General features: G+C 48.8%; 1 protein-coding gene across 1 annotated transcript; it reads left to right on the plus strand.

Annotated features, from left to right (window-relative positions):
- Positions 1–412: 412 nt before the first annotated feature.
- Ropn1l (rhophilin associated tail protein 1 like) lies at positions 413–16,153 on the plus strand. The gene is given in 6 exon segments (XM_026397061.2): positions 413–447; positions 530–701; positions 3,939–4,062; positions 5,060–5,221; positions 14,117–14,292; positions 16,057–16,153. Coding segments are annotated over 5 exon segments (690 nt in total). The 5' UTR covers positions 413–447; positions 530–570.
- Positions 16,154–27,615: the final 11,462 nt, after the last annotated feature.

The raw sequence follows: 27,615 nt of genomic DNA on the forward strand, positions 1-27,615 counted from the left end.
TTGGGAGGCTGAGGCAGCCGGGTCGCAAGTTGGTGGCTAGCCTGGACAAAATTAGATCCTGCTCAAAATTAAAAGGGAGATGTAGGTCAATGGTAATGCCCTTGCCTAGCATGCGCGAGGACATGGGTTCGAGCCCCTACACAGAGAAGACGGGAACCTCCTTTCTAGGTGAGAACTTCAACTCTCAGGCTGCACAGGTAAACTGCAAAAGCGGCAAGAACAGACTGCTCAAGCGCAATGCTCTTAGACACCCCTTCAGCGCCGGGCCTCGGTGCCAGGCATGTGCGCCTGCGCGACACCAGGGCGCGCGCGAAGGGTGGGGGGAGCGTCTCGGTTGCCTGGATACTGAGACGCAACAGTAGCTTTGGCCCGGCTCGTGAGCAGCGGGCTGTGCTGAGTCGCTGGAGGGGCGGTTGGCTCATTTCCCGAGATCCGCAGGAGGAGCCGGTAAGACCTCGCCTCTGCAGGGAGGGCGAGCGGCCCTGGCGCTGACCCGGCCCGCTGACAGCCGCTCTCGCCTTCCCCGCAGCGTACCTACGTTCTCCCAGGCTGTAGCGGTCTGCCGGAGCGATGCCGCTTCCCGACACCATGTTCTGCGCGCAGCAGATCCACATTCCCCCGGAATTGCCTGACATCCTGAAGCAGTTCACCAAGGCTGCCATCCGCACCCAGCCCACCGACGTGCTGCAGTGGTCCGCGGGGTAAGCGCCCTCGGGCGCCGAGCCAGAGGCAGGCAGTCCACGTGCCCAGCGAACCCCCTGCCCAGGCCAAGCTTCCCCTTAGCTTGGTGACATCGGTTCCAGGGTGACTGTCTAGGAACCATTGCCATCTTTTGTTCATGAGATCAGAAATTATTGCAAAAATGCACATTTATCTAGAAAATGATGGTAGGTCAGTTGTGGAGATAGACTAACGCTTACAAAGCCATCACATTGAACAAATGTTTCCGCACTGTGTTTTAAAATCACAGGATCACAGCCACTTTTACTTATGAAATGATTTTTACAAGGAGGAATCTGTTAGCTCTGATCCTTATCTGCAAAGAATCCTCCCAGAGTAGTGAAGTTTGTCAGCACTTTACTCCCGAGGTCATCCTGAGGTTTTCAAGATGAGCCTGCTAGTAGGTAAACTGCCTGGTGAGCTTCACAGCCAATGAGCCTTAACAGTTCCTTGCAGCAAACACTCTCAGGAGCACTCATAACTTTAAATTAGTTACAAGTCAACAGATCTTAGAACCATTAAAATCCTTTTTTATTTTTCAGAAATATTCTTTGCTCTCTCTTATAAACAGACTTAGTTACTCACTTTTTTGATGAGTCAACATAAGTGTAAATTTAATTTTTTTCTTTAGTAACTGACAACAGATTTTGATAACTTTCTCTAACCTGTATAAACAAGGCAAGTTAATTTCTTTTGGCTGTTGTAACAAATTATCACGAAATTTGACTTAACAAGCACTTATCTTTACAGTTCTGGAGACCAAAAGTCCAAAATTAGCTTTATGAGGCTAAAAGCAAAGTGGTGGCAGGGCTTTGCCCTTTCTGATGATTATGGGGAGAATCCATTCCATTTCTTTACTATTCCAATTTCAAGAACTGTATCCCTTGTATAGCTTGGGCCTTGATCTCTTCATCTTTGTAACCAGCATTTTCATTCTTTCTCTACCTTCTTCTTCTAAGCATACTTGTGACTATATTTAGGAACCATACTGATAATCCAAGGTAGTTTCACCATCTAAAACCCTTAATCAATCTGCAGAGACATGTTACCATGTAAAGTAGCAATCATAGGTTCCAGGGATTGAGACTTAGAAATCTTTGAGTAGTTATTTAATCATACTAACAGAGTCACGTTCTTGAATTCTTTGTAACATTTCTGTCAATTGTTTCTGAACCTCTCAATCTTCTTGCTAAAACATTATGACCTCAGGTTTTTACCATTCTTCAAGCCTAAATAAAAGATAGGATTTATTAACACTGTACAAAAAAAAAATTCAAGATTTCACTCTTTCTCCCCACTTGGAACACTAAATTATATTTGGCAACACTTCAGGGACAATTATTTTAAGCTTCATTTTAATTTGAAAGGCCTAATCATGAACTTTCTGAATGCACCATGCTGCTAATTCAAGAAGGAGTTTAGAGTTTAGGAGAAGAGCTGGGCATTGTTCATCAGGCTATGTGTGTGCCTCACGCGAGGCACCCAGAAGTGTGCTAGCACTGTCAGGACAAAACCTGTTAGAGAGATGTTCATAAACAACTGGAATTGGTGGAGAACTTGGTAAGTGTGAAATGAGGCTCCTGAAGGTTGAGCAGAGTGACCTGGTCTTGGGAGGATTGTGTAGGCAGAGGTTGAGGCTAAAGCAAAGCAGAGGGTGTGGAAGAGGAAGAAGTGCAGGAACAAAGGCAGTGACAGGAAGGAAAACAGGATGCCTGTGACAGTCATGCTGCCATAGGACATGCGGTAGGCATTCCTGTGTCAGGTAAGGGTTCTTTTCAAAGGAGGTCTTCAGATGGCCAAGGGTCATCTTTCTCCCAAGCCTGTCTACTCTACTGTGCTGGACAATCAGTTGTCCCTCATCATTTCATCATGCACAGCTAACTGAAGAATTGGCCGAGTGACAAAAGCTGCCCTGGTGTCCCCGGGATTGGTGGCACGTACCTTGCCAGCAGGCTTTCTTAGCCCTGCAGTTGGTGGTGGCGGTGCAGTGGTAGTGTAGGATGTTAGCCTCCAGGCCTGTACCCACTAGATGGCAGTATTACCATCCACACTTTGCCCTGACAACCTAAATTGTCTCCAGAAGTTGCCAAATGCCTTGAGTATGGAGTGGGGGGCTGGACCACAATTGGCCCCCCTGGAGGACGCTTGCTGCAGAGGCTGTGTGGAACTTGGTGACTGCTCTGATTGATTGTGGGAGTAATTCCACGAAACAGTGAAAACTCTCCCTGGGACAGCAAAGCGTGGCATCCTCCTTCAGCAGGGCTCTTTAGGTCCTAGGCTCCATATATGTCTGGTTCAGGGCTGTCCGCATTTTGACTTTTCCTTAAATCATTAACAAAACTACAAAGCAGAGCAGAAATTGGCTTACGTGTATAGAAGCAAATTCGAATTTGAGGATTTGAGATAAAGCATTTCTTTTAGTCTACCCAATGTATATATATTGATCCACAGGCATGTATGCTATATCTTAGAATGTTTCTAGGTCCTTGTACCTTTTACATTACCTGTGGCCTGGTGCATGCTTAGTGTGTGCTTGCCTGGCCATGCTGTCCCTTTGTTAAAGTGAGCTCACAGGAGACGCTGCCTGATTTCCACTCCCAACACCAACCAAAGGCTAGGTGTGGGTCCTTTACTGCCCTACACTGTTTCTGTGCCTGTCTTGTCCCCAATGTAAGTAAGGGGCATTATCAATATCCCAGACAGGAACAGTTACCAGGAAACCTAAGGCAAGACAGTCTGGGCCTACTCAAGAGTGGAATACACAGCTGTTTAACATCAGCAAGGCCATGAAAAGGGAAGGCTGAAACCAAACTTTCAGAAGTGGAGAACTGGACTGGACCATGACACTGGACTCAGGTCTGTCCAGGGTCTGGAATCTTCTACTTCCTTTGGCCACATTGAGGCTCAGAGCATGTGCTTGATGAGAATAGTGCATGTCCTGGGAACTCCTTCTGACGCTGACCACTAAGCCTTCCTCACTCAGTGCTTCCAGAACTCAGACAGGGCCTCCTTGTGCCCATTTGTAGACAGAGAAACCGAGGCATGTAGAGAAGTTTAAGTCAGAAAGCCAAGTGGAGGAAGGAGAACTTAAGCCCTAGCCATTGGCTATAGAACTATCCTTCCTAATCTCAGTGGTTTTCCTGGGGCATTTAAGGCACCACATGACATAGGGTGCTGCCTGTGTGTTGATAAGCTTCAGAGATGTCTGTTTTTCCCAGGTATTTTTCAGCTCTGTCAAGAGGAGATCCACTTCCTGTAAAGGATAGAGTCGAGATGCCTGTGGCAACCCAGAAAATAGACACAGGCCTGACCCAGGGACTGCTGAAAGTCCTGCACAAGCAGGTAAGCAGGGTCTGGCTGGCTTGTGTGTCTCCCAACTGTGGCATCTCTCAGAACTATGGAGCAGAACCCCATCAGGACCATGGATGGACCATGTGTTCCCTGTCCTTTCTTCAAGGTTTCCTCTACAAAGGAATGTATACATTCGGTAGACTTAACCCAAAATAGCTACTTAAGAGTAGATTCTATTTGATTTTACTTTTTTGTGGAGGCTGGTCCTGGACTTGTGATCCTCTTGCTTCAGCCTCCCGAGTAGCTGGGATTGTAGGTGTGCTCCAACACCTGGCATAGTCTTTTTTTTTTCCCATGGCACTGGGGATGGAACTCAGGACCTTGAGCATGCCAGGCAACCTCACTACCACTGAGCTACACCCCCCAGCCCCATAACCTTTATGTTTAAAGTGCTTTGTTGCCATTATACACAGGGAAGTACTATGCTTCTGTGCAGGGCCCACTGGTTTCCAAAGACAGGATCTTCCCCGGACTCTCTATCTTAAGGAAAATATTCCCACTGAATTGTGTACCTTGGGGAAACAAATCCTTATTGCTCAGATTTTTCTACACAAAATTCTACTAGCAGATTGAAGAAGTTGTCAGTGTTCATAGTGTGTTTAAAATAGTGGAAGCGATTTGTTTATTTTCAGATTTTTTTTCCTAATTACTGTATTTAGGGGACTGGATTTTCAAAGGCTTTTATTCATTAATTTTTTTTTTTTTTTTTTTTTTTACTGTGAAGTATTTCAGACAAACAGTGGAGATTCACACACCCAATATCTGCTCATTTTATGAGGTCGTAACACTACGCCATATACTCTTCTCTTTTGGGATATAGAGCCTAGCGCCTGCACCCTCCCTGGGGCTGACACAGTTACTGTCAAACAGGAGAGTCCATCTCCTCGGCATTAGGCAGGTGGCTGGTGTCTTAAGTCTTTGCAGGACTGCACCATCTTATAGGTTTTCCAAACTTACATAGATGGTGACATACTGTGTTTTTAAACAGTGTCGCCACAAGAAGTATGTGGAATTAGCAGAACTTGAGAAGAAGTGGAGAAATCTGTGCCTGCCAATGGAGAGATTGAGAGCTCTCCTAGTACTGGATCATTGCGAAACGGAAATCGAGTGGATAAAATTTTTAGCATTGGGATGCAGTTCACTTGGTGGGGTATGTACACATAAATAGCATCTTAATAATTCTGTGTAATTACATGCCTGGCTTGAAAACAAGTTTAGGTTTCAGTTGGCTAAAAGAAATACTTCGTTACTTCAGTAGCTTTGTCTTAGAAAATTTTTTTCCCCTCAGGCAACTATGATATTTTTAGACTTATAGTTCTTTTTAAGTTAGATACTTTTGAACACCTCACTTTAAAAGATTTAATGCACCTTGATTTAGATGATATTAACAGTAAATAAAATATGTGGATGCTCTTAAAATGTACTTAGGTTTTAGAAGAGAATGCAGCAATGACTCTTTATTAAAGTACATCATTTTGTAAACTGATAATGTCTCTTCTCCCCTTCTGTGGAAAGAGGCATAAAATTATTTTATTCTTGAGTTACAATCCATTATTAAAGCTAACAGATACTGTGCAACTTTGCTGATGCTCAAGTTTTGCCCTAACAAGCTTAGCAATAAGACATGGGCAATCCTCGATTTGGGAAACGTGGAGTTGGTGAACCCTGGAGGTGAGGAAGAGGTGTGGAGGCTGGGTGCTGAGGATGTGGGCAGAGCCTCCTGTGCACAATGGAGTCTGCTCAGCTGCAGTGTGGGAGTCAGGCTTCAGCAGGGAGAGTTAGTTAGCACGCTCAGCTTGGGAAGAACGACTGGGAAAGAGAACAGGCCTGCTTCCCGCCACAGAGGAGCAATGTTGTTTTACAGCTTGCCTTCGATCTTTGTAGCCCAGGGTACATCAGTGATTAATGACTAATCCCTGCTTCACAGCCCACACTCATCCTTGATCCATGGGTAAGCCTCTTCCATTGAATTCTAATTAAAAAGAAATCACTCCATATAATAAGCACCCAGGAACCTGCTCAGCAGGGTCATTGACACACCGACACTAGCTCCAAAGACCTGTGCTTCCTCCTGCCCTGTGTCCCGGCCTGCCTGCCCAAGGCAGTGACCATCCTGACCTCACACTTCCTGCTCTTTTGCCTTTAAAGAGATCCTTTTATAAGTGCCCCCAAAATATACTAAATAATGTTTGTTTTTGTTGTTGTTAATATTGTGCTGGGGATTGAACCCAGGGCCTTGTGTATGCCAGGCAAGCACTCTACCAACTGAGCTATATTCCCAATCCTAAATAATATATTTCTTGAATTAGTTTTAACTTTATAAAAAGAGAAATATGCTGTTGGTTACCTTCTGGAACTTCTTTTCATCCCAAATGACACTGCTGCAAGGATTGGTCTGTCAGGCCACAGAACCATGTTGCTTATTTGCCAACTGTTTGGGAAGTGAATATATCACAATTCGCTGGTTATATCACTGGCTCAGTGAGAAGCCTGGTCACCTCAGGGAAGTCAGATGGAGCCTGGGAGCTTCAGGTTGAGCAACAGTTTTGAGGTATGGGTGTTTCTGATCAGCCCTGGGCTAATTTTGCCAAGGCCTGGACCTTGGTAGGCCTGGCACCCTCCAGCAGCAAAGACAGGCTCAGAAGTCCCCAGGGGACATCTCCGTGGGGGATTATTGGGAATGATAAGGACAATTTCATCATTGAAGAAATTAAAAAAAAAGATTTTTAGTTGTAGATGGACACAATACCTTTATTTTACTTATTTATGTGCTGCTGAGGATCGAACCCAGTGCCTCACATGTGTGAGGCAAGCGCTCTACCACTGAGCCACAACCCCAGGAGAAATTTTTATGTCTCTTTGTTCATTTGGAACTTGGTGAAACCAAGATTTTAATAATACAGAATTAATATCTGATGTTTGAATTAATGTTTACAGTTTTTGCCTCTAACTTAATTGTGAAGCTGTGATTTTTAACAATGGTGAGAATAGTAGAAAAATTCATATTTTGAATTCATCTTCATAATTTCTACCTCCCGAATCATGAAAATTAAGCACTCAGTTGATTTCAAGCAAAACCAAGTCTGTTACGGAAAGTGAGGTCCCTCGTTCATGTGTATTGGTGACACTAGAGGGGGACATTTCATCAAGGATAGAGCTTTACTGTCTAAGCTGAGAACTCGGGAAAAACATTAAAAATAACAAGCATTCCTTTGCTTTCTTCCTATAACACGTTACTCTGTCCTTAGGGAATCAATTTATACCAAAAGGCCCAGGTGTGGTCATTGTGTATTTCCTCCTGTCCCCAAACCTAAGCCACCTGTGGCAGCAGGACTTTCCACTCACTTTGCTTCCTTTGCCAGGTGAGGTGTGAAGGTGATCCTTTGGTCCCCAGGAGCCCCTGCGGGAGTGCCCGCACTGGCCTCTCCCCGCCCCACACCTGCCAAGTGTGACTCCTGTCACGTTTGCCATGTGAGCGGGTGGGCAGTCTTGTGCTGTGGGTGCCGGGGTGCTCTGAGAACAGCTGACGGAATGAAAGAACCTTAAACCCTGCTCTCAGGAATCACTGTCGTCAGATTAACCCAGCTTAAGCTCTCTATAGACTAGAAACCTCTGCCTGAATTTCTGAGTCATGTGTATCATTCATTTGTTCCTTTGTTTCTTCACTCCCCAGTTTTTGCTGAGCAGTGTTTGTATGCAGCCTTGCTGGATGAGGTCTGAGTATCCCCGAGTGTCTGTGTGGCCAAGGCTTCTACTGTAGGGTGGTGGTACTGGGAGTGGCAGGACCTTTAAGCACTGGGGCCTAGTTGGGGGTCTTTGGTCATTGGGCTGGCCCTTGAAGGGGATCAATGTGATTCTTGAGTGAGCCTTTGATGGTTTTGGCAAAAGGAGTGAGCCTGCCCCTCCCTCTGGCTTCCTGTGTGAGATGAACTGGCAGTCCCACCACCTTGAGCCACTGTCATTGTAGGCCCTCACCAGAAATGAACCAATGCCCCCACCTCAGCCTGACCTCAGCCTTGGGACCTCCACAACTGTGAGCTAAACAGACTCTTCTCTTCGTGGGTAGCTGTGGGTATTTCATCATAGTGAGGAAAAGCTGGCCAACTCAGGTTCTAAGTGCTGGAGATTCTGGAATGCACTTTCTGGGCTTGTGTCCTCAGACTCTTGCAGTTGATGTTCTGCGATACCCTTGGATCCCTGGACACAGCTCCAGGTATCCTATTGAAAGCTATGAATTTGGGTTAAGGGACATTGAGAGGTGCTCAGTCAGCCACCAGCCAGGTGGACGAGGATGTGAACTTGCTGTCTGAGGCTGTCGTGAGATAGAGTCTTTCCCAGGGTCCTGATATGCATATCTGGTGACATCATCACATTTACACGTTGGGACTTTATCTTCACATTCCTGCAGCACCATGGATGGCCCTAAGCCTTAAAGCAGTGGATCAGAATGTCTTGTTTGTAGCCTGGGGATCTTTTTTTTAAAGCATAGGAAAATTGTGAACTGAGCCTTTTATCTTCAGACACTCTCTAAATCTATAATGAAAAAACAGCCAGACAATGAACAAGGAATATAGTCGGACCTCAAAATGTAGTTGAGCTTTATTAGCCACAGAAGCATCCCTCTTTGGTTGTAATAGGAAGAGGGTGTGGGTGTAATGTGGTTCCATCTGAACTATTGCCTACAACAGTGGGCATGGTCTCTAGGGATCTTAGCTTGGGCTAGAACGTGCAGGACCCTTAGTATGTTTTGGAGGAGAGACTGCTGCACGTGAGGCTGGTGAGCTGTGGTGGAGACGGGCTAAGAACCTGAGGTCAGGTAACTGGGAAGTGAGGGGTGCAGGGGTCCCTGCCAGTGACTCTGTAGTGACCCAGGAAGGTTAGGGCCACTTCAGGAGAGTTCATGCTTGGGGAGAACTCCCTAGGGTTAGCAGTAATATCATTTTATATCCTAAAATTATTCAGGAGTGTTCAGTGCCAGCCTGACAGCATGTACCCTGGAGTGTGTAGAGCACTGTCCTCATATGCTGGCCCTGGGTGACAGCCACCTGTCCCAGCAATGGAGCCGCATCCTGGCTTACTGTTCCCTGCCACTTGCCCTTCAGGCTTCTCCCAAAGGGACCCAAAGACTATTCTGAAGTGTCCCAAAAAAGGCCAGCAGAAATCTTAACCCACCACCCACCATGAGGGTGAGCCTCAGGCCACGAGTAGGTGGAGCACACTGTCCCCACAGCGGAAGGAGCTGCCCTTGGGTTCCTGGGATTGGTGGGCCTAGCTCTGCCACGTGGGAGGGGGGCGTGCACTCCCTGGAGTTGTCACTGTGTCCACTTCAGCTTCTTGGGCGTTGAGTTGTGCTGAGACCACAGCCCAGCCACCTGTGGAACACTCGTAATTCTGGGCCTCCCACCAAAGCCCCCAGAACAACAAAAAAGAGAACCTATGGGATGGGAAGAGCCTTGGGCTTTTAATGGAGCTCTGGTTCTAAGGACACCATCACCTGGCCTCCACCCTGCCCCAGCTGCCCTCCTGTAAAGGGCTCAAAGGTACCCCCTGGAGGTGTGAGATGACAGTTCTTCAGAGGCTGTGACCTCGAAGCTGTGAGGAATCCGACAGAATTGGTGCATGGAGAATGCCTAAGATGTGAGGAACCTCCCTCTGGGGTTTTCCCCACATCTCCACTTTAATTTCAGATTATGGATGAGGCAGAAATACTTGGTTCTAAACAAAGTGTAGCTGGGCGGGGTGGTGCATGCTTATAATCCCAGTGGCTGGGGAGGCTAAGGCTGGAGGATCTCAAGTTCAAGGCCAGCATCAGCAAGCTTAATGAGGCCCTAAGTCAGACCCTGTCTCAAAATTTAAAAAGAAATTAAAAAGAGACAGGAATGTAGCTCAGCAGTAAAAGCTCCTCTAGGTTCAATTCCCAGTATTTAAAAAAAAAAAAAAAAAGGCAGCTCTCCAGCCCCCTGGCCCCAGGATCTCTCAAGCCCTTAAGAATAATGGTGGGAGGTAAGAGTGGGTCCTTAGGCTGGCGATGAAGTGGCTGTACTTCCTACAGCCCTTTGGAGTTGAGAGTTGTGTTTATAAGAAACTTAACTCTCAGTAAGATCAAGCGAGTTGCTTTATGAGTCCTTTTGGATATAAAAGTTGCTGCATATCTTATTGTCAGGACTGTCGGCACCAGCAGCGTCATTACGCCTTTGCAGAGCTGCGATGCTGGAGTGTTTTGATGTATTTTTCCTTAAATACCTCCTCTTCCGAAGCCTCGAAGCCTCGTGGCGGCAGGTCTCATCTGCCTGCTCCATGATGCCAACTGCTTCCTTCCCCTGACTCACGGCGCCAGCCTGCGAGTCCCCCTCTCCTGATGTCTTGCTTCCGTTTGTGTCGGATATGAAAGCACATTCCAGCATACAGCGTGTCTTTGAAAAGTTTCAAGTCAGGAACAGGGATTATAAAACAGCTTTATTTTTAGCAGCTCCTCCCTCGAGGCCAGTCTTTTAAGGGAATGGTGTGTGTGGAGGTGTCCGCCTCTCTGCGGAGTGAAGACACCTTTTTTTCTAATGAGTGTCACTTGGCCCTTCCATGCTAGGCTGACTGATAGCTATTCTGGACCCTTGTGTCACATTCCTGCCAGGGCCAAGGCACCAGAGATTGGCTCTGCTCAGGCGGTCCTCTCCTCCGCCCAGGTCTGGATCCAGGAATGTGGGGTGTCTATGTCCCTGCCTCTCGCCCCCTGCCTCTCGCCAGTGCAGTGGACCCTAAGGTGGCCCACTTTCTGCCTTGGGCTGGGTGACCTTGGAAAATGACTGAGCCTCTCTGGTCCCCACCATTCCTTTGTGAACTGAGGATAATGACATCCTCACTGCTCTCAGGGACTGAGGAGTGGACAGGGCACCAGAATCAAGCTCTTCGATGGTGCTAGTCTCTGCTGGTTACTAGTGACCACATGCCGCCCTGTCCAAGGGCCTCATCTCCATCCTGCAAACTTGTGGGCACTGAGGACAGCAGGTTTCTCCCCATGACAGTCCATGCTGAGGCCAGTATGTGACTTGCGGCTGCACCTGTCCTACGTCTGCAACTTCCGTGTGGGACTGTCTCTGCTCCTCCCACCTCTGGTGCTCTATGCTCACGAAACACATCTTTTCCTGCTTTCCCTCTTGCTAAAAGTCATTTCTGGGCTTGCTGCAGATGCCATCTTTATTCTCCTTAGCAGCCTGGTGATGTTTTCATATTCTGCTGTTTAGGGGCAAGAGAGCCCTGATTTGTGATGTCTTCCAGTCCATGTGGTGTAAATCCCCCAGCCCAGTTCAATTCCAGCTACCAACGGGAGGTGTCTAGCTGACACAACTCCTGGAGGGGTCAGTGGCTCTGGAGGCCCTGGAGTGCACCACTGCCATCTGTACCCCCAGTGTCTAGCTTTGGCTCTGCCACTCCTTCCAAATGCTCCTGTGAAGCCCTCTGGTGGGAATGCAGTTCTCCCCTCCTCCTCCCCAACCTTGGACAGCCGAGCACTCTGTCCACCTTCAAGCACTTTCCTCTACCCACCATTGGTCCCACCTCCTGTACCCCTCCTCCTGTCTCCAGCTGCCCGCTTGGTGATCTCTCATCTTCCCAGCTCTTGGCGGATTGCACGCCATTTTCTGTCTACCCCCCTTAGGCTCTAAGTGATACCTTGTCCACTTGGGCAGAATCTCTCAAATAGGGTGACCCCACCTGAGCCACCGGCTGAGCTCCAGGCCTGAATACCCACCTTGGCCAGTGTTTGCACAGGGATGCCTAACATTACATGCCAACTGACACTGCCCAGAAGTGAGCCCCTTTTCTGTGCTCAGGACTCCCCATCTCCCCTCCCGTCAGTGGTGAATCAGCCTTCCAGCTGTGCAGGCCTAGAACCTTGGGGGTCTCCGCTCATGGTTCTGCCTCTCACACCACCGTGCGCAAGCTCTGTTAGCCCAGAGTCCTGCCTGGCTCCCAGCGTGGCCTCTGCTCCACTGTCCCAGTGGCCTCCTTGTTGGGTGCCTGGCTTCCACACATCAGCTAAGAGAGTCTCTCCATACTGCTCATCTCTGTTTCAATTCTTTAACCCCTTCCCATAGTACACGGGAGAAGCCAAGGCTCCCTTGCCCTGCGAGAACTCCCAAGATCGGCATCCACCCACCCTCTGACTTGCTCTAGCTACTCAGAAGTGAGCCCAGAAGTGAGCTCAGGCTGTTCCTGGAGCATGCACGCTTCCCTGGAATTCTGCAGCGTCCCCTGGCTGGCCTCTTCCTCTCTGAGGCTTTACTTAATGTCACTGCTCAGCTGGACCCTCCAGGACCCTCCGCCCCAGTGCCTACTGCCTGTGCTCAGACGCATCCCCCCCCCCTTTTTTTTAAGAGAGAGAGAGAGAGAGAGAGAGAATTCTTTTCAATATTTATTTTTTAGTACTCGGTGGACACAACATCTTTGTTGGTATGTGGTGCTGAGGATCGAACCCGGGCCGCACACATGCCAGGCGAGCGCGCTACTGCTTGAGCCACATCCCCAGCCCACAATCCCCTTCTTGAGGGAGCTGGGGCCCAGGTGTTCTGCCCTTGAACCACACTCTGACCTACAGGAGAGCAGGTGTTAGGCGTCTGGTGGCAGCCTCCCTCCCTGGGGGCCACAGTGGGCACAGGGCGAGTATGGAGTGCACCAAGGAGAGCTCTGTGCTGGTGTTGGCCAGGGCTGTGAGATGCGGCCTCTCTTGGAGTTTGCCTTCAAGCATCCTCATCCTCAGCCCAGCAGTCAGGCAGGGGGCGGGGGTGGCTCTGGCAAGGAAGGGCTCTGGAGAACCCACCCAGGGTGGAGATGGAGTGCTGGCCCCCAGGCCACCTGCAGGATTGGAACGTCAGTTCCTCAGTGCATCTGGAAGAGCGTTGAGGTCTGCAGGGTGTTTGTCCTGATGTAAAAGAAAACAAGGAGACCAGGGCTATGTATTTGGTTTAGTAAAAGATAGCATTCTATTGTTATGGATTTTTTTTCATCTTTAGAAAAAAAACAAAGACTTTTTTTCCAACAAGGATTAGTTGAAAGGAGTAGGAGATGAGAGCCCTGGTCCAGTGGTTCGCACTCCGGAACTTCTGGTCTCCTGAGGAAGTCTGTGGCCCATCAGCTGGGCCTGCTGGGCTTCTAGAGAGGCAGGTGCTCTGGAGACCTGTGCCTTGTGGGGGTGGAAGGCAGAAGGAGGATGGGGTGCAGGCCAGGATGGGGCCGGTGTCTCTGGCAACCAGACAGTGGACTCCATGAGTGAGATACATCGTGGATAGGGGAGAAGAAAGGCCTGGGGTTCTCCTCAGCCCACACAGACACGGAGCCTCTGTGTGAGCAAGGACAGAGCCTGGACAGCAGGGCCCTCCTTGAAGACGTGCAGGCTGCCCACCCTGTCAGCCCTGCCCGCAACAGGCAGCACCTCTGGTCAGTAACAGACTCCTTGGCACCACCCTGAGTGTCTCTGGGCCTGACGGGACACCATAGTTCTGCACTGGCTTACAAAGTTCATCACAGAGGGGCTGGGAGTGTGGCTGGGGGTTGGGGTGTGGCAGGGGGTGTGGCTCTGTGGCTGAGGGTGTGGCTGGGTGGCAGAGCACTTGCCCCACAGCCCTGGGCTTCCCTCCGGGCACCACAGCACAAAAAAAGTTTATCACTGAAGACATAAGTGTCTCATCTTCATATAAGATGAAAATCTGTGAATTAACACTTTTTCTAGTCACTTGCATCTGGACCAAACTTTTTTTTAATATTTATATTTTAGTTGTAGGTGGACACACAATATCTATCTGAGGATCGAACGCAGTGCTTCACGCGTTCTAGGCGAGCACTCTGCCACTGAGCCCCAGCCCCAGCCCCAGCACCAGCCCCCAACATTTCCTTTTTATTTCTCACCATGGAAGTTGCATATCTATCTAGCTTTCAATTCAGAGGGAGACCATACTTTCCAGAATTTCTATAGAATGTGCTTGAGGGTTTCTTTGGCTGGTATCTGCTTTACATCTTAGCAACTCCGAGTAATCCCCTCCCCATGGTGTTTTAGTCGCTGAACACGGCCATGAAGCACGTCTGTGAGATCCTCACCCAGGACCCTGAGGGTGGGCCTGCGCGGATCCCGTTCGAGACGTTTTCCTTTGTCTACCGCTACTTGGCTGGGTTGGATCCAGACATCATGGAGATGGATGTGGAATCCTATCTTATGGGTTTAAAGGAAAGCGTGTAAGTATAGCACTGTGGGATCCAGGTATGTTGACTGTGGAGAATTTTATTTCTCCACTTTTCTGTCTTCTGAAAGTCATTCCAACCAAGCCCGCCCTTGACATATACCAGCCCAAGACGTGTCTAAGTGGAACTACAAGCCAGATGCCATCAGTGAAAGCAGCCAGCCATCAAGCCTTGGTCACAGCCTTATCAGTGTGGGACTTAGGTTCTGTTTCATTAGACTTCAGAAGGAGAAATTGTGTCCAGTCACCAGAAATGGTCTGTCCTGAGCTTATCCTGGCTCTAATGTACAGTATGTCAGTGGTTTCCACTGTAGCCCGTTGACAGTGAGATGGGTCAAATTCACCTCATCACAGAGCAGCACAGAGGTTGGCCTCACTGTGGGACTGGAGCGCCAGGACCCAGGGCTGCCTGCATACACCTGAGACGTCACAGTGGTCACACAGTTCCTGTTTGGAGGAACATGTAACTGTTACACTGCATTTTCTTACTGTGTTAGTACTGGACATGAGTGAAGGATCGCAGATGCTTTTGACCACTTCTCAAAATTATCCTTAGGCTTGTGTCTTCTTTTTCCAGTAAGTGGCCTCCCACATCTGAGGTGTGGCTACTCCCACTCTGAGCTCTGTTGAGCAGTGAGATGCTCCATGATTCTCCAGGTCCAGAAGCGGCGGAGCATCCCTTTTGGGGGGTTCCCAGAAATCTGAGATCTCTCCAGATTACCTTTGGGAGAGAGTGGCACCATGAAAGTGGTGTGGGTATGTGGAGGGGACAGAGGTGGCCAGCGACTGCCCCAGGCACAGGGAGATAAGCCAGACTGCAGCAGTGATGGTGGGGAGGAGGTGGGAGAATGCACTGTGGCATGCCCTGCAGGGCTTGGGGGGAGCACCTGGCAAGGGCACAGCCTTGGTTCCACTCCGAGGGGCAGGGGCTGAAGATGAGCAGGACATTAAGTGGCTCCTACCAGGGGCCTCATGTACCCCACACCATGAAACCCCCACCCCCAAAGCCCAAGAAAAATTGTGAATGGACCTGGGGGCCGAAGAGATCATGCCTGGCCAGACACAGCCCTGAGTGGGATTCGTGCAGATCCTGGAGCTTTTGCTCCTTCAAATGAGAGGAAATAGCAAAGCAGCAAACTCTGGAATGTACAGGTCACTGGAGCCAGGCTGCCCACCACCCCTCTCCACTCCTCTGCCTAGTCAGCAGCTCATCTGTTCATCCCAAGACTCACCGATCCATCCACTTACCTGCTCCTCGCTTGGTTCCAAGTGTTCTGGAGCCCCAGGATCTCCCAGGAGGAAGATGGGAGATCCTGCAGGACTTTGCAGGACACTGCATGCAGCGATGGGCTGTGTGGGCTTGACTGTCCTGAAACCTGTGGCCTCAGGGGCAAGAAAGAAACAGGCTGGGCCAGGTTGGCCTGGGCAGCCAGGAGCGCTGGCTCAAGAAACAACTAGAGGCGGGTTGCTTGGGCCCCTGGACAGTCTCTGACTCCTCTCTTCCCATGGCCAGAGGGCTCCAGTCACTGGGTACTGCCCAAGGGTAAAGAACAACACATAGCATTCATCTTTGCACCTGGAAGAAGGGCCCATTATCATACAAGAAATTAGAAGGCTTGATTTTGGGTGGTAGAAATGACTGCTGAGAGGCCCTAAGTAGCCAGTTTTTAAGATGTTTTAAATTGTAAAGCATTTGATCAAAATTATGTTGTGTGTGGTGAGAAAGTGCTGATGGTGTCTTCCTCTGTTTCCCATCCAGAGACTCTAGAAAGAATGGCATGATAGGACTTTCGGATTTCTACGTTCCAAAGAAGAAACTTTCTTGAAGAGAAAGCTCTGAAGACACAGGCTGTTAATACAGAGAAGAACACATTTTCATTTCAAAATAGTGCTTTTGGAAAACTTGGCATCAAATACAACTTGTCATTAACCACTTAGAGCTAGCATGAGTTATTCTCTTTTCAGGGAGATTCAGTGTGGCAGATGCTTCACAGAGCCACCTTCACGACTGTCCTTCACCATGTCTTGTAACAGGGACCTTAAATGTGACAGTCACAGCAGTAAGCAGTGTGTTTCAGTAAAATAATCTGTTGGGGTTCTGCAGGGTAGGAGGGGAGGGTGATGGGCAGTTTCTCTTGGCCCAGACTGCAAGCAGGAATGCACCTAGACTTGCTTTTGCTCCCTGGTAGCCACCTCTGAGGCTCTGCAGGAGGCCTGCTGTCTCGTGTGACGGGGTGTTGAAGGCTGGGACGCCTGCCAGACAGGTGGCATGAACCAGAGCTCAGGCCCTTGAGCAGAAACAAGGACCCCAGGACCTTGTATTCACTTTCCTTCTCTAAAGTGTTCAAAATGAGGATACCGGTGAATGCGTTTTAGATGATTTTTCTGAGAACCTGGAAATGGCTGGGCTTGTTGGTTCTCTGCAGATTGGCCACCATGCTGATTAATATTACCGGTATCCAAAGAATGGGAGTTCTCTAAAAAAGTGTTTCATTCCTTGAATTAAGAAGTGTGAAGTATATATATATTTTTTAATCTAGACACTAAACCACCTTATTTGATCATTTGCCTGAACTTTCAGTCCTTTCCAGAGACTAGACACTATAGGTTATTTATAAAATAACAGCTAACTTATTAGAGTTGGAGTTTTTAAAAACTTATGATTTTTAAAATTGATTTAAAACTGCTCAAAATTTTACTTTGCCAAAAATTTTACATGTTTCTCCCCTAAGATAAAATGCTTCAATGCATAGGGATAGGAAGAAATAATGTTGGGTGCAGTGGTGCACACCTGTAATCCCAGCAGTTTGGGAGGCTGAGGCAGGAGGATCTCAGTTCAAAGCCAGCCTCAGCAAAGGTGAGGTGCTAAGCAACTCAGGGAGACCCTGTCTCTAAATAAAATGCAAAATGGGGCTGGGGATGTGATGTGGCTCAGTGGTCGAGTGCCCCTGAGTTTAATCCTTGGTACCCACCCTCCACCCCCCCCCAAAAAAAAAGAAGAAACGAGGCCTTGGAGTTTGTAGTGGTGAGGGGGCCTGGAGAGCAAGGTGCTGGGAGGCAGTTGCACACGGGTGTTCTCACACAGGATGAACTGTCCCCTTGCTAGAAGATTCTATCCAGGGCTGGGGAACAGGGATGTGGTCCTCCACGGAAAGCTGATGAATAATATATATATATATATATATATATATATATATATATATATGTATTTATACTGGAGAAAACAGATGGAATCAGTGAGCTAAGGGTCCATTTAAGAAGTTTAAAAATGAGCAACAGAAAAAAAAGAATGGATACACGGAAGCCAAGCGAAGATCTGTAGAGATGGCACTGCAACCTGGAATGGGCTCTCGGGCACCAAATAGATCAGCAAGCCACAAACAATAGAGTAGAAAAGGCACACAAATATGAAAATAGAGATAACTAACACTTATAAATCCACAATTCTGGGAACTTGGATGAAATGCCCACAGGCTCAAGAAACAACTGAGAACTGTTGGATAATCTTTCCACCAATTAAAAGAACATTGAATGTTACAGCAGAGAAACCACGGGGCCATGGTTATAAAGCAAGCCTTGTCAAATTGTCAGGCTTTAAAGGAACAGACCTTTTTCTTTTTTCTTAAGTTCTTAAATATAATAGAGTCATTCCTATTCATTCTCCAAGATGGGCATATCTTTGCTATCAAAACCAGACAAAGACTTTGGGATAGGAAAATTACAGATCTATTTCACTTGGGGAGTACAGGGATAAAACTCTTAAAAGTTATTAGCAAAAAGAAAAAAAAAAGCTTAAATGTAAGACAAAAAGATCAGGGCTGGAAGATGATCTACTGGCTTCACAGAATGAGTTTGGAAGGATTCCCTTTTCTATTTCATGGAATAATTTGAGGAGGATTGGTATTAGTTCCTTTTCTTGTTTCCATTTTTAGAGGAAATGCATTCAGTTTTTCTCAATTCAGTATAACATTGGCCTTGGGTTTGTCATATATGGTCTTCACTATGTTGAGGTAGTTTCCTTCTATCCCTAGTTACCCCTGTGTTTTAAACATGAATGGGTGCTGAATTTTTTTTTTTTTGGATGATGCTGGAGATTGAACCCAGGGCCTTGTGCATGCAAGGCAAGCTGTCTACCAACTGAGCTACATCCCCAGCCCAGGGTTCTGTAGTTTGTCAAATGCTTCTTCTGTATCTATTGAGATAATCATGTGATTCTTGTCCTTAAGTCTATTGATGTGGTGATTTACATTTATTGATTTCCATAGGTTGAATCAAACTTGCATCTCTGGGATCACAGTAGTAAGCAGTGGGTTTCAGTAAAATAATCTATTGGGGTTCTGCAGGGTAGGAGGGGAGGGGTGATGGGCACTTGATTATGGGGCACTGTCTTTTTAATGTTTTTTTTTTTTGACTGTGGTTTACCATATTAAGAATTTTTGCATCATCTATGTTCATCAAGGATATTGGTCTGAAGTTTTCTTTCCTTGATGTGTCTTTGGTTTTGGTATCAGGGTGATGCTGGCTTCATAGAATGAGTTTGGAAGGATTCCCTTCTTTTCTATTTCATGGAATAATTTGAGGAGGATTGGTACTAGTTCTGGTAGAACTTGACTGAGAATTCATCCCGTCCTGGGTTTTTCTTTGTTGGAAGGATTTTGGTAGCTGCTTCAATTTCATTACTTGCTGTTGATCTGTTTAAGTTTTCTAATATCCTTATGGTTCAATTTGGGTAGGTCAGATTTCTAGGAATTTGTCAGTATCTTCAAGATTTTCTAGCTCATTGGAATTTAAATTTCCAAAATAGTTTCTGATGATCCTTTGGATATTAGTAGTGTCTGTGGCAATATTTCCCATGTTTTCTGGAATTTTGTCAATTTGAGTTTCTTGGGGACCCTCCCTTGGTGTCTGGCCTACTCTGATTCTGCCCCGCCTACCACCTGCCGACACCCCCTGCCCTCTGTGGCTGTCCCTTGCTCCCTGAGGTGGGCCCTCCTCTCTCAGAGCCCCAGCCTGGGTAGTAAGCGAGAAGCACACACCTGGCCCTGCTGTGTGCTGGGGTCCACTCTAGAGCAGGCCCTGGGCCTTCTGTGACCGGGAGTTGCCTTCCTCATCTGGGCTCTGCGTCCCCAGGTGACCTCATGACCTGATGGTGATGAGAGTTCTGCCCCTCTGGCTGCCCTCCTGGCCCTGGGCCTTCTCCTGAGCCACGGTGGCAGAGTAGCTTCCCACCCACTGGGCCACCTGCCCAGAGGCGGCCTTGGCTGCTTGGTCTGTTCTTGTGCACACCCCGTGCTGCTGCCCTGTGCTGCTCACTGGGAGGTGCTGCTGTTTGCCCCACAGGCAGGACAAGTACAGGGATCCAGGCCTTCGTGCACTGGCACAGGGCCAGTCCTGGTCCTCGGGGCTCCTTGGACAGGAGCTGAAAAATGCCTTGCCATTGGGGCTGGCTGTCCTGGTTACTCCATCTTCTCCATTCCCCTGAAAAATGGGCTCTGCAGAGCTGACTCTCTGAAGCACTCTGCTTCAGGGACTGTGTTAAAAAACGTTCCTGGGCTCGGGAGGCTGAGGCTGGAGGATGGCAAGTTGAGGCTAGCCTCAGCAACTTAGTGAGACCCTGTCTCAAAATAGATAATAAAAAAGGGCTGGGGATGTGGTTTGGTGGTAGAGTACCCCTGGGTTCAACCTCCAGTATGGCAACCATAACAACACAGAAGGGTAGCTGGGACTAGTTTTAATTGGGATGGGCAGACAGCAAAGGAAATGAGCATTGTAAAGGAAGAAGTTTATGGAAACAGGAGGTGCAGCCCCTTTGTAGGCCACACGTCACAAGACCAGGGACCATCAGGAAGCAGAAGAGGGCCAGGAGTCTTGGACTGGAGGGTCTTGGGAGGGATGGACAGGGCAGGGTCAGGACAGTAGGGGAGCCCAGAGTGAGAGTTTGAATGCTCTGGGACCCAGGGAGGCCCTAGGTGTGTGGACCCCACTGGGTTGATCTGAAGCAGTGGGTATGGCCTGTGTGTGCCTCTCAGGAAGCACGCCGCGGGGGTGTGGGCTCCAGTTTGTGTATCGGGGTTTCGTCACAGAGTAATGAGCTGGCCCTGGGAGGGGCTGTGCTCTCCAGGATCAAAGCCTCAGGTGCCAGGGCATCAAGAAGACAGAAAGTCAAAGCATCATCGCAGGGAGGAGGGCCCTCCAGTGTGACAGCTCCCAGGAGCCAGAGGCCTGTTCACATCTGGCCTCCCCTGGGGCCTGTGGCTTCCTGGGAGACTCTGCTCTCTGGCCAGCTGGGTGCTGGCTGGTGCTCTGGTCATCAATTTCACAGCAGGTAACTGTCATGGGGTGGAGGACCAAATGGGTCCCTCCTGAACTTGGAGGGACAGCTTTTGTGGTGTCACTGGGCCTGCCTGCTAGGTACCTGTCAGTATAAATGGGAAGGAGACTCGCTGTCATTCTGTCTCGTAGGGAGCCGATGGGGACAGGAAATAGAACCCCCCACCTCCTCTAGTCACCCAGAGACACTGCTGACCCGCCCAGCTGGCTGAAGTCACTCACAGCACAGCTCCCGGCCCATGGAGATGGTTGGGTAGGAGCTTTGAAAGACTTGGTGGAAGCCAACTGCTGTCTGTGACTCTAGTGTGGAATTGTGAACTCATAAAAGATAAACCAGGCACATTATGAGAAAAGTCATGAGGTGTTTCAGGAATGAAAAGAATGAGGCACTGTGACAGGGGTGGTAAGCCAGCCCTGCTGGGGAGCCGGCTCTGGGTTCTGTGCCTTGAAAAAGCCTTTGCCCCCAAGGCAGGCTGTTCCTAGGGCCGTTCTCACAGGCCTGGGAAGAGCATTCCGGAGTCCGGTTGGTGCCAGCGCTGTGGCCTGGGGCTCAGAGTACGTCAAGGTGTGGGCAGGTTGGTTCTTCCAGAGGAGTGTGGATGCTGCTTCTCTCATGTGTGGCATGGCCGCCCCTCTGTGTGCCCATGTCACACTCCACTCCCATGTGAGATGATGCAAGGTTCAGAGGAGAAACGACTGGGTTGTGAGAGCCTTAACCCAGTCAGTGAATTAATCAGGGGATAGGGAGTAACTGAGTGTAACTGACGTGGTGGGTGTGGCTGTCACACTGGAGGGCCCTCTCCTCCCTGGTGGGTGTGGCTGGAGGAGGGGGGAATTGCAGCCTGGCTTTGGGTATATATTTGTCCTTCTCTCTGCTGCCTGATCACCTGTGAGCTGCTCCCCTCTGTCCCCGTCTCCCTCAGCCTCACTTTGAGCCCTGAGGAATGGAGCTGGCCTTCTGTGGACTAAGGCCTCTGAAACCGTGAGCCCTCAATCTTTTCCTCCTCTACAGTTGTTCTGGTTGGGTCCTTTTGTGTCAGTGGCAAAACTGGATTTAGGCCCACCCTAGTGACCTCATTTTAACTCAATTGCCTTTTAAAGATCTTATCTCCAGACGCAGCCCCGGTTCTGAGGTCCTGGGTGGCACACCTCTGAGCTCACTAGCATTCCTGGTGTTCACTTCCCACAATTGTTTTGGCCCAGCTTAGCAATGGAGGACCGTCAAGTTCAAACAAAAGGAACTCACAGAAACATGAGCTAGTTGATACCATCTGAACACATGTCACCTCAGAGTGGTGACCAACATTTGAGTCACCTCAGCAGCCAAATGTAAGCTAGTTTTCTAGAATGTTCTTTACAGTGGGCACTGGCTCTGAAGCGCAGCTGGGGTGAATGTTGGCTCCAGTCCTGTCCTCTTCATGGGAGTGCACAGCCCTCCCAGCAAGGAGGAGGGACGCACAGCCCTCAGATCTGACCGCACGCCAGGTTCTCCTTGGTGCCCTCACCCCTCCCTCGACAGTTTGGCCAAGGGGGAGGGAGAACTAACTCCATGATGAGCCATGTGTAAAGGCAGGACACTCGACCACCTCGAGGTGGTTAAGGAGTTCCAGGTGTCTTGCTGCTGAACCTAATCAGGACCCTGTGCCTGTGTGAGCCAGAACCAGTGGCTGGTTTGCTTCTCATAAAACTCATTCCCCATCTGAGTCTTCACTGGACAGAGTTCATGCCATCTCTTTAAGGGAACACTTCCTATTCTCATGCTAATTTTAAATTCTAATATACGACAGCAGAATGCATTACAATTCATATTACACATATGGAGCTCAATTTTTCATCTCTGTTGTACACAAAGCAGAGTCACACCATTCGTGTCTTCTCTTCATACATGTACTTAAGGTAATGATGTCCATCTCGCTCCATCTTTCTACCCCCTGCCCCCTCCCTTTCCCTCCCACCCCTCTGCCCTATCTAGAATTCATCTATTCCTCCCATGCTCCCCCTCCCTACCCCACCATGAGTCAGCCTCCTTATATCAGAGAAAACATTCGACATTTGTTTTTTAGGATTGGCTGACTTCACTTAGCATTATCTTCTCCAACTCCATCCATTTACCTGCAAATGCCATGACTTTATTCTCTTTTAATGCTGAATAATATTCCATTATGTATCTATGCCACTTTTTCTTTATCCATTCATCTACTGAAGGGCATCTAGGTTGGTTCCACAGTTTAGCTATTGTGGATTGAGCTGCTATAAACATTGATGTGGCTGTGTCCCTGTAGTATGCTGTTTTTAAGTCCTTTGGGTATAGACTGAGGAGAGGGATAGCTGGGTCAAATGGTGGTTCCATTCACAGTTTTCCAAGGAATCTCCATACTGCTTTCCAAATTGGCAGCACCAATTTGCAGTCCCACCAGCAGTGTATTTCATGCTAGTTTGGACACACCTGTTACAAAGCTGTGTCACACATATTCTCCTTTTTAAGCCCTGTAGTTATTTCTTGTTGTTAAAATAGCCATAGGAAGTTGGGCTTTCAATGAGATTATTGTCTTTGGGGACAACTCAGTTTAATTAATAACTACCTACCTGCAACGGCCTAACTGAACCAACAGTTTGGAGAAAGCTAATGGTGTTCAAGCAACTGGTACCTCTGAACAAAGGAGCTCTGGAAGCAGGCTGGCAGAGACTGGCCTTTGCTACATGAGACCCATGAGGAGCCTAATGGGGTCATTAGGGGCCCTCATATGAGGAGCCAGCATCTGCTTGCACAGGAAGAGGAGGCAGATGGCCCCATCTGGATTTAGCACCTTCACAGAAGATTTTTCCCACTAAAGTCACTTAAAACATAGACTCTGACAATGATGAGCCTATGTATTATAATTTTTTTTTTTTTAAATCCTGGCACTTGTAAGGTGTGGTGCTATGGCTTGGATATGGTCTGAGTTGGTTCCCCGAGTGTTCATGGGTCAGAAGCTTGGTCCTCAGTGCTGTGATGTTGGGAGGTAACAGACCTTTAAGAGGTAGAGCTCAGAGGGAGGCCATTGGGTCACTGGGGACACTACTTTTGGACTGGATTCAGGTAGCTCTTGTGAGACCCTGGGTTAGTTCTCGTGAGAGAAAGGTGTAATAAGACATGCCTGACCCTGGACGTCTCTCTGGTTTCCTGTCTGGCAATGTGTTCCCACTGTGGGATCCACCAGAGCCAAGCTCCTGCCAGTATCATGTCCTTGGACTTCCAAAATGATGAGTTAAATAAATCTCTTTTCTTTATAATGTTATCCAGCCTTAGGCATTTTGTTATAGTAACCAAACTGATCTAATACATGTGGCTTTGAAAAATATCTGCTTAATATCCCTAAATTGCAAGGAAATTAGTGAGGGTAAGGGCTGGAAAAAGCCGAAGGTGTAAATCAGCCAAAAGAGAGTTTGGCCTTCCAACTTAGAGAATGATCTGTCTCATTGAAATACCCATCAGAAGTCCGTATCCCAGTGGTGGCAACCAGTGAATGACTTGGTTTCAGTGTAACTCTGTTGATCTCTGTTTACTTCATCTTTAAAGAAACTGGAATGCTTTCCCCTCCTGGTGTCTATGGCATGTGACAAAAAGAGGCCCGGATGACTCCAGAAAGATGTAGCCCCCTGGTACAGTGAGGCGCTGAGACAGTGGGCTGGGCCGGAGAGTTTGCTCTTAGAACGATTCATCGTCAGGTCGTTCGTCCAACTTCTGATCAGCTGCTCTCACAATCACTAGCGTACTTGTGAATTCTTGTAACGTGAGAAAATCTAACATTGTAGGATTTTTATGTACACTCAGTTTAAGAAAGAATTGAAGAATGACTAAATATAAATCATTTATTGAGTCTGATCTTGCTCCTTTGTAAATTGAAGCCAGTGACTTTTTAAGTCTCAAACATTTCCAGAGATCTCTGAAACACCCGTAGCCCTGCGGCTCCCTGCCTTGCATCTAAGAAATGATGGGAGAACCCAGCTTTGTTGGGTTGCTCTGTAGAGTGAGTTCTCCTTGGTTACAGAGGCGGATCATCCTGTGGGCAGAAGCAGAACTAGCCCCTCTCTACAGAGCTTGCCCGGCACATTCCCAGGGTGCAGGCCCACCCCAACCCTCACCCTTCTATCCCTCCCCATCTCGTCATATCAGCAACGTTTCCACGATTGGCCCCACTTCCCTGTGCTGGCTCCTTGTGAGGTAGGATAGCTGAGTGGGCATTCACCTGCTGGTGTGGTCTTTCTTGGGGTGTTTAGCTACTTCCCAGAGGCCATGCACAGCAGGTGTGCACCCCACAAGGAGGGAGCAGGGGTCCCATGCTTTCCTATGTTGAGTTGGAGCCAGTTGACCCAGGATGGACAAAGGCTGTCTTCTGGGCTCCTGTCGTCATCAGCAGCGACCCTAAACCCCACCCCCATGCCGGGATCTAATATAGGATGGCGTTAACAGGGGTGTGACCAAGGGGGGCAGGCAGTGGACACAGAATGCCCAGGCAAATGCTATCCAGGGAGCCTTGGGGGCTGTCAGGATGGTCTGGTTGGGGTGACATTTGGGCTTAGAGGAAAACATGTTCCCAGTACCTGCTGTGGACTGGACTCCACGGGAATTGCTTGGCAGTCTGTTGAATTCCCACACCAACTGCGGACAAGGCTGCCATCATTGCCAGCACTTGGTGGGAGAGGACCAAGTTCCTTGTTCAAGCTCAGTCAGACAAAATGGAGATGCTGCCAAACCCTGCCTCCAGAGCCTGGGGAGCCCGACTCCACGCACACACCCAGGGGAATGTGGCTTTGGGGGAGGGACAGCGATAAGGAGGAGAATTCATTTCTTGATTTCAATTCTTCATTTTTAATTGGAAGAACACAGTGTGGGCCACCTCTGGTCCCTGGGATGATGGAGAGGAGGCTTCTGAGGAGAGCGTTAGCCCAAGTCGGAGGGGGCCTAGGGGTTCTCCATTGCTACCTGAAACCACACCCCAGCTGATTGATAAAGAAGAGGTGTTCTGGGGTCCAGGAGCTACGTCTGCTGAGGGCCATCTGCTGCTGGGGTCTCTGCAGAGGCCTGGTGTGGCGAAGGGCAGTGCACAGAGAAAGGGTTCAAACAGAGACAGGCCAGTGAAGAGGAGCCGGGAGCCTGAACCTTGAGTGTGTGCCTTTTTGCTTGTGTTTTTTTTTTCTTTTTTTCTTTTTTTTTAATGATCCAATATTAGTAAAGAATGTATAGCCAGGCACAGTGGTTCACACCTATTATCCCAGCTGCTTGGGAGGCTGAAGCAGGAGGATCATAAGTTTGAGGCCAACTTGGGCAATTTAGTGAGGAAATAAAAGGCCTGTAGCTGAAGCTTAGAACTTGTCTAGCTTGTGGGAGGCCCTGGGTTCATCCCCAGTCACACCAATAAAAAAAAAGAGAAAAGTTTGGAAGTCTCTAAAGGAAATCCAGAAAAGATGAGAAAACGTTGATGGTTGTTTATACACAAGTGCGTTCTAGAGGTCGGGGCAGTCAATGCCTATTTGGGTGTGGCTGGCAGGTCCCCAGTCAGCCCCCAGGGGGTTTCATGGCAGCGTTCCTCTCGTGAGATGTCTTCCTGGCACCTCGGAGGGTGGGTTTCTGTCAAGCCCCCTCAGCACGGCAGCACGCCGTTCTCCACACCCTCTTCAGCGAGACCTGGACCTCAGCTTGGGGCCTGGCTCTTGGGCAGGTCTTCCCAGCCCCTGGGTGATGGCTGCTCTTACACCTGCTGTTCATACAGCCAGTTGTTCAACCCGACCTGGCTGCAGGGACTGAGTCTGTACTAGCCTTGCCTGTTCAGGTCACCGCGTGGTTTCTACCTCCTTATTAGACTCAGACAAATGTGCAGCTCCTCAGAAGCAAGTGTCAATCATGGGTGGACCTTTCAGAGAGGTGACTCTATCCTGGCCTGTCTCCAAAGGCGAACATAGCGCCTGCCCGTGTTAAGCGGACATAGCACAGGGCCACAACAAGATCTTATCTTGCTCCCAGGTATGGGACTCAGAGGGTGGGGACCTCCCAGGCCACCCATTTCCGCATCTGTAAGCTGCAGAAGGTAATGGACCACACGGTCTTCTTATTGGTTAGAGTAAAAGCTAAGCTGCTGGAACAAAGGGACAGTTACCTGCTGGATTAGAGCACACAGAGGTTTATTATCTCTCAAATAAGGGCCCTCAGATGAGGGTCCGGACAGGTCTGCTCTGCTCCACACGGCCATCCACCTCTCTTGCGGCTTTGCTGTCACCTGGATGTCACTGTCAACCTGTGGTTCATGAGAAGGTGAAGACCAGGGAGGAGCACATACTCACGTTGTGAGGCCTGGAGTGGTGTCTGTCACCTCTGCTGACATTCCAGGGAGGGGAGGGGGAGGGCACCTAGTCACCTGGCCACACTGACCTGCCGTGCAGGCTGGGAAATGGAATGTCCAGGAGAGCAGCCCGGGGCAGGTAGCCACAGCTCGATCACACAGATACAGTGAAGGGGTGCTGGGGGCAAGTATCAATGTCCACCACCTGTCACAGCTCCGCCAGGCTCCCCCCCATCTCAGAGCGCAATTCCACATAAACTCCCTATGCTGATGGCTAGGGAAAGACTTCGGAGAGGAGGGGAATCCACGCCTCATCATTTTGCTTTTGTATTTTAGAATCAAGATCCATAGAGCTTGCAAGGAAGTTCTTTTAATGCTGAGAAGTAAGAAGGTGGCAGATGTGACTGTCAAAACAGTCCTTGCGCATCTGCTACGGAATTCAGATTTCCCCTCCAACCAGCAAATTAGAACCATCTGGGATTTGAAACGTCTGAGCTAAGGCTTCCTGGATCTGTTTGCATAGGGAGCGATGATGAAAGTTAGGAAAACGGTAAGTCACTGTGGAGGGACTTCTCTCCTGTGCCGAGTGGAAGGGAGGCTCGGGGTCTTCACACGGCTGACTCCGGTGCCAGGCCGATTAAAGACTGAGGGTCATGTGACCCGTCAGC

Source organism: Urocitellus parryii, chromosome 1, assembly GCF_045843805.1.
Source record: "Urocitellus parryii isolate mUroPar1 chromosome 1, mUroPar1.hap1, whole genome shotgun sequence".
Taxonomy (NCBI): Eukaryota; Metazoa; Chordata; class Mammalia; order Rodentia; family Sciuridae; genus Urocitellus; species Urocitellus parryii.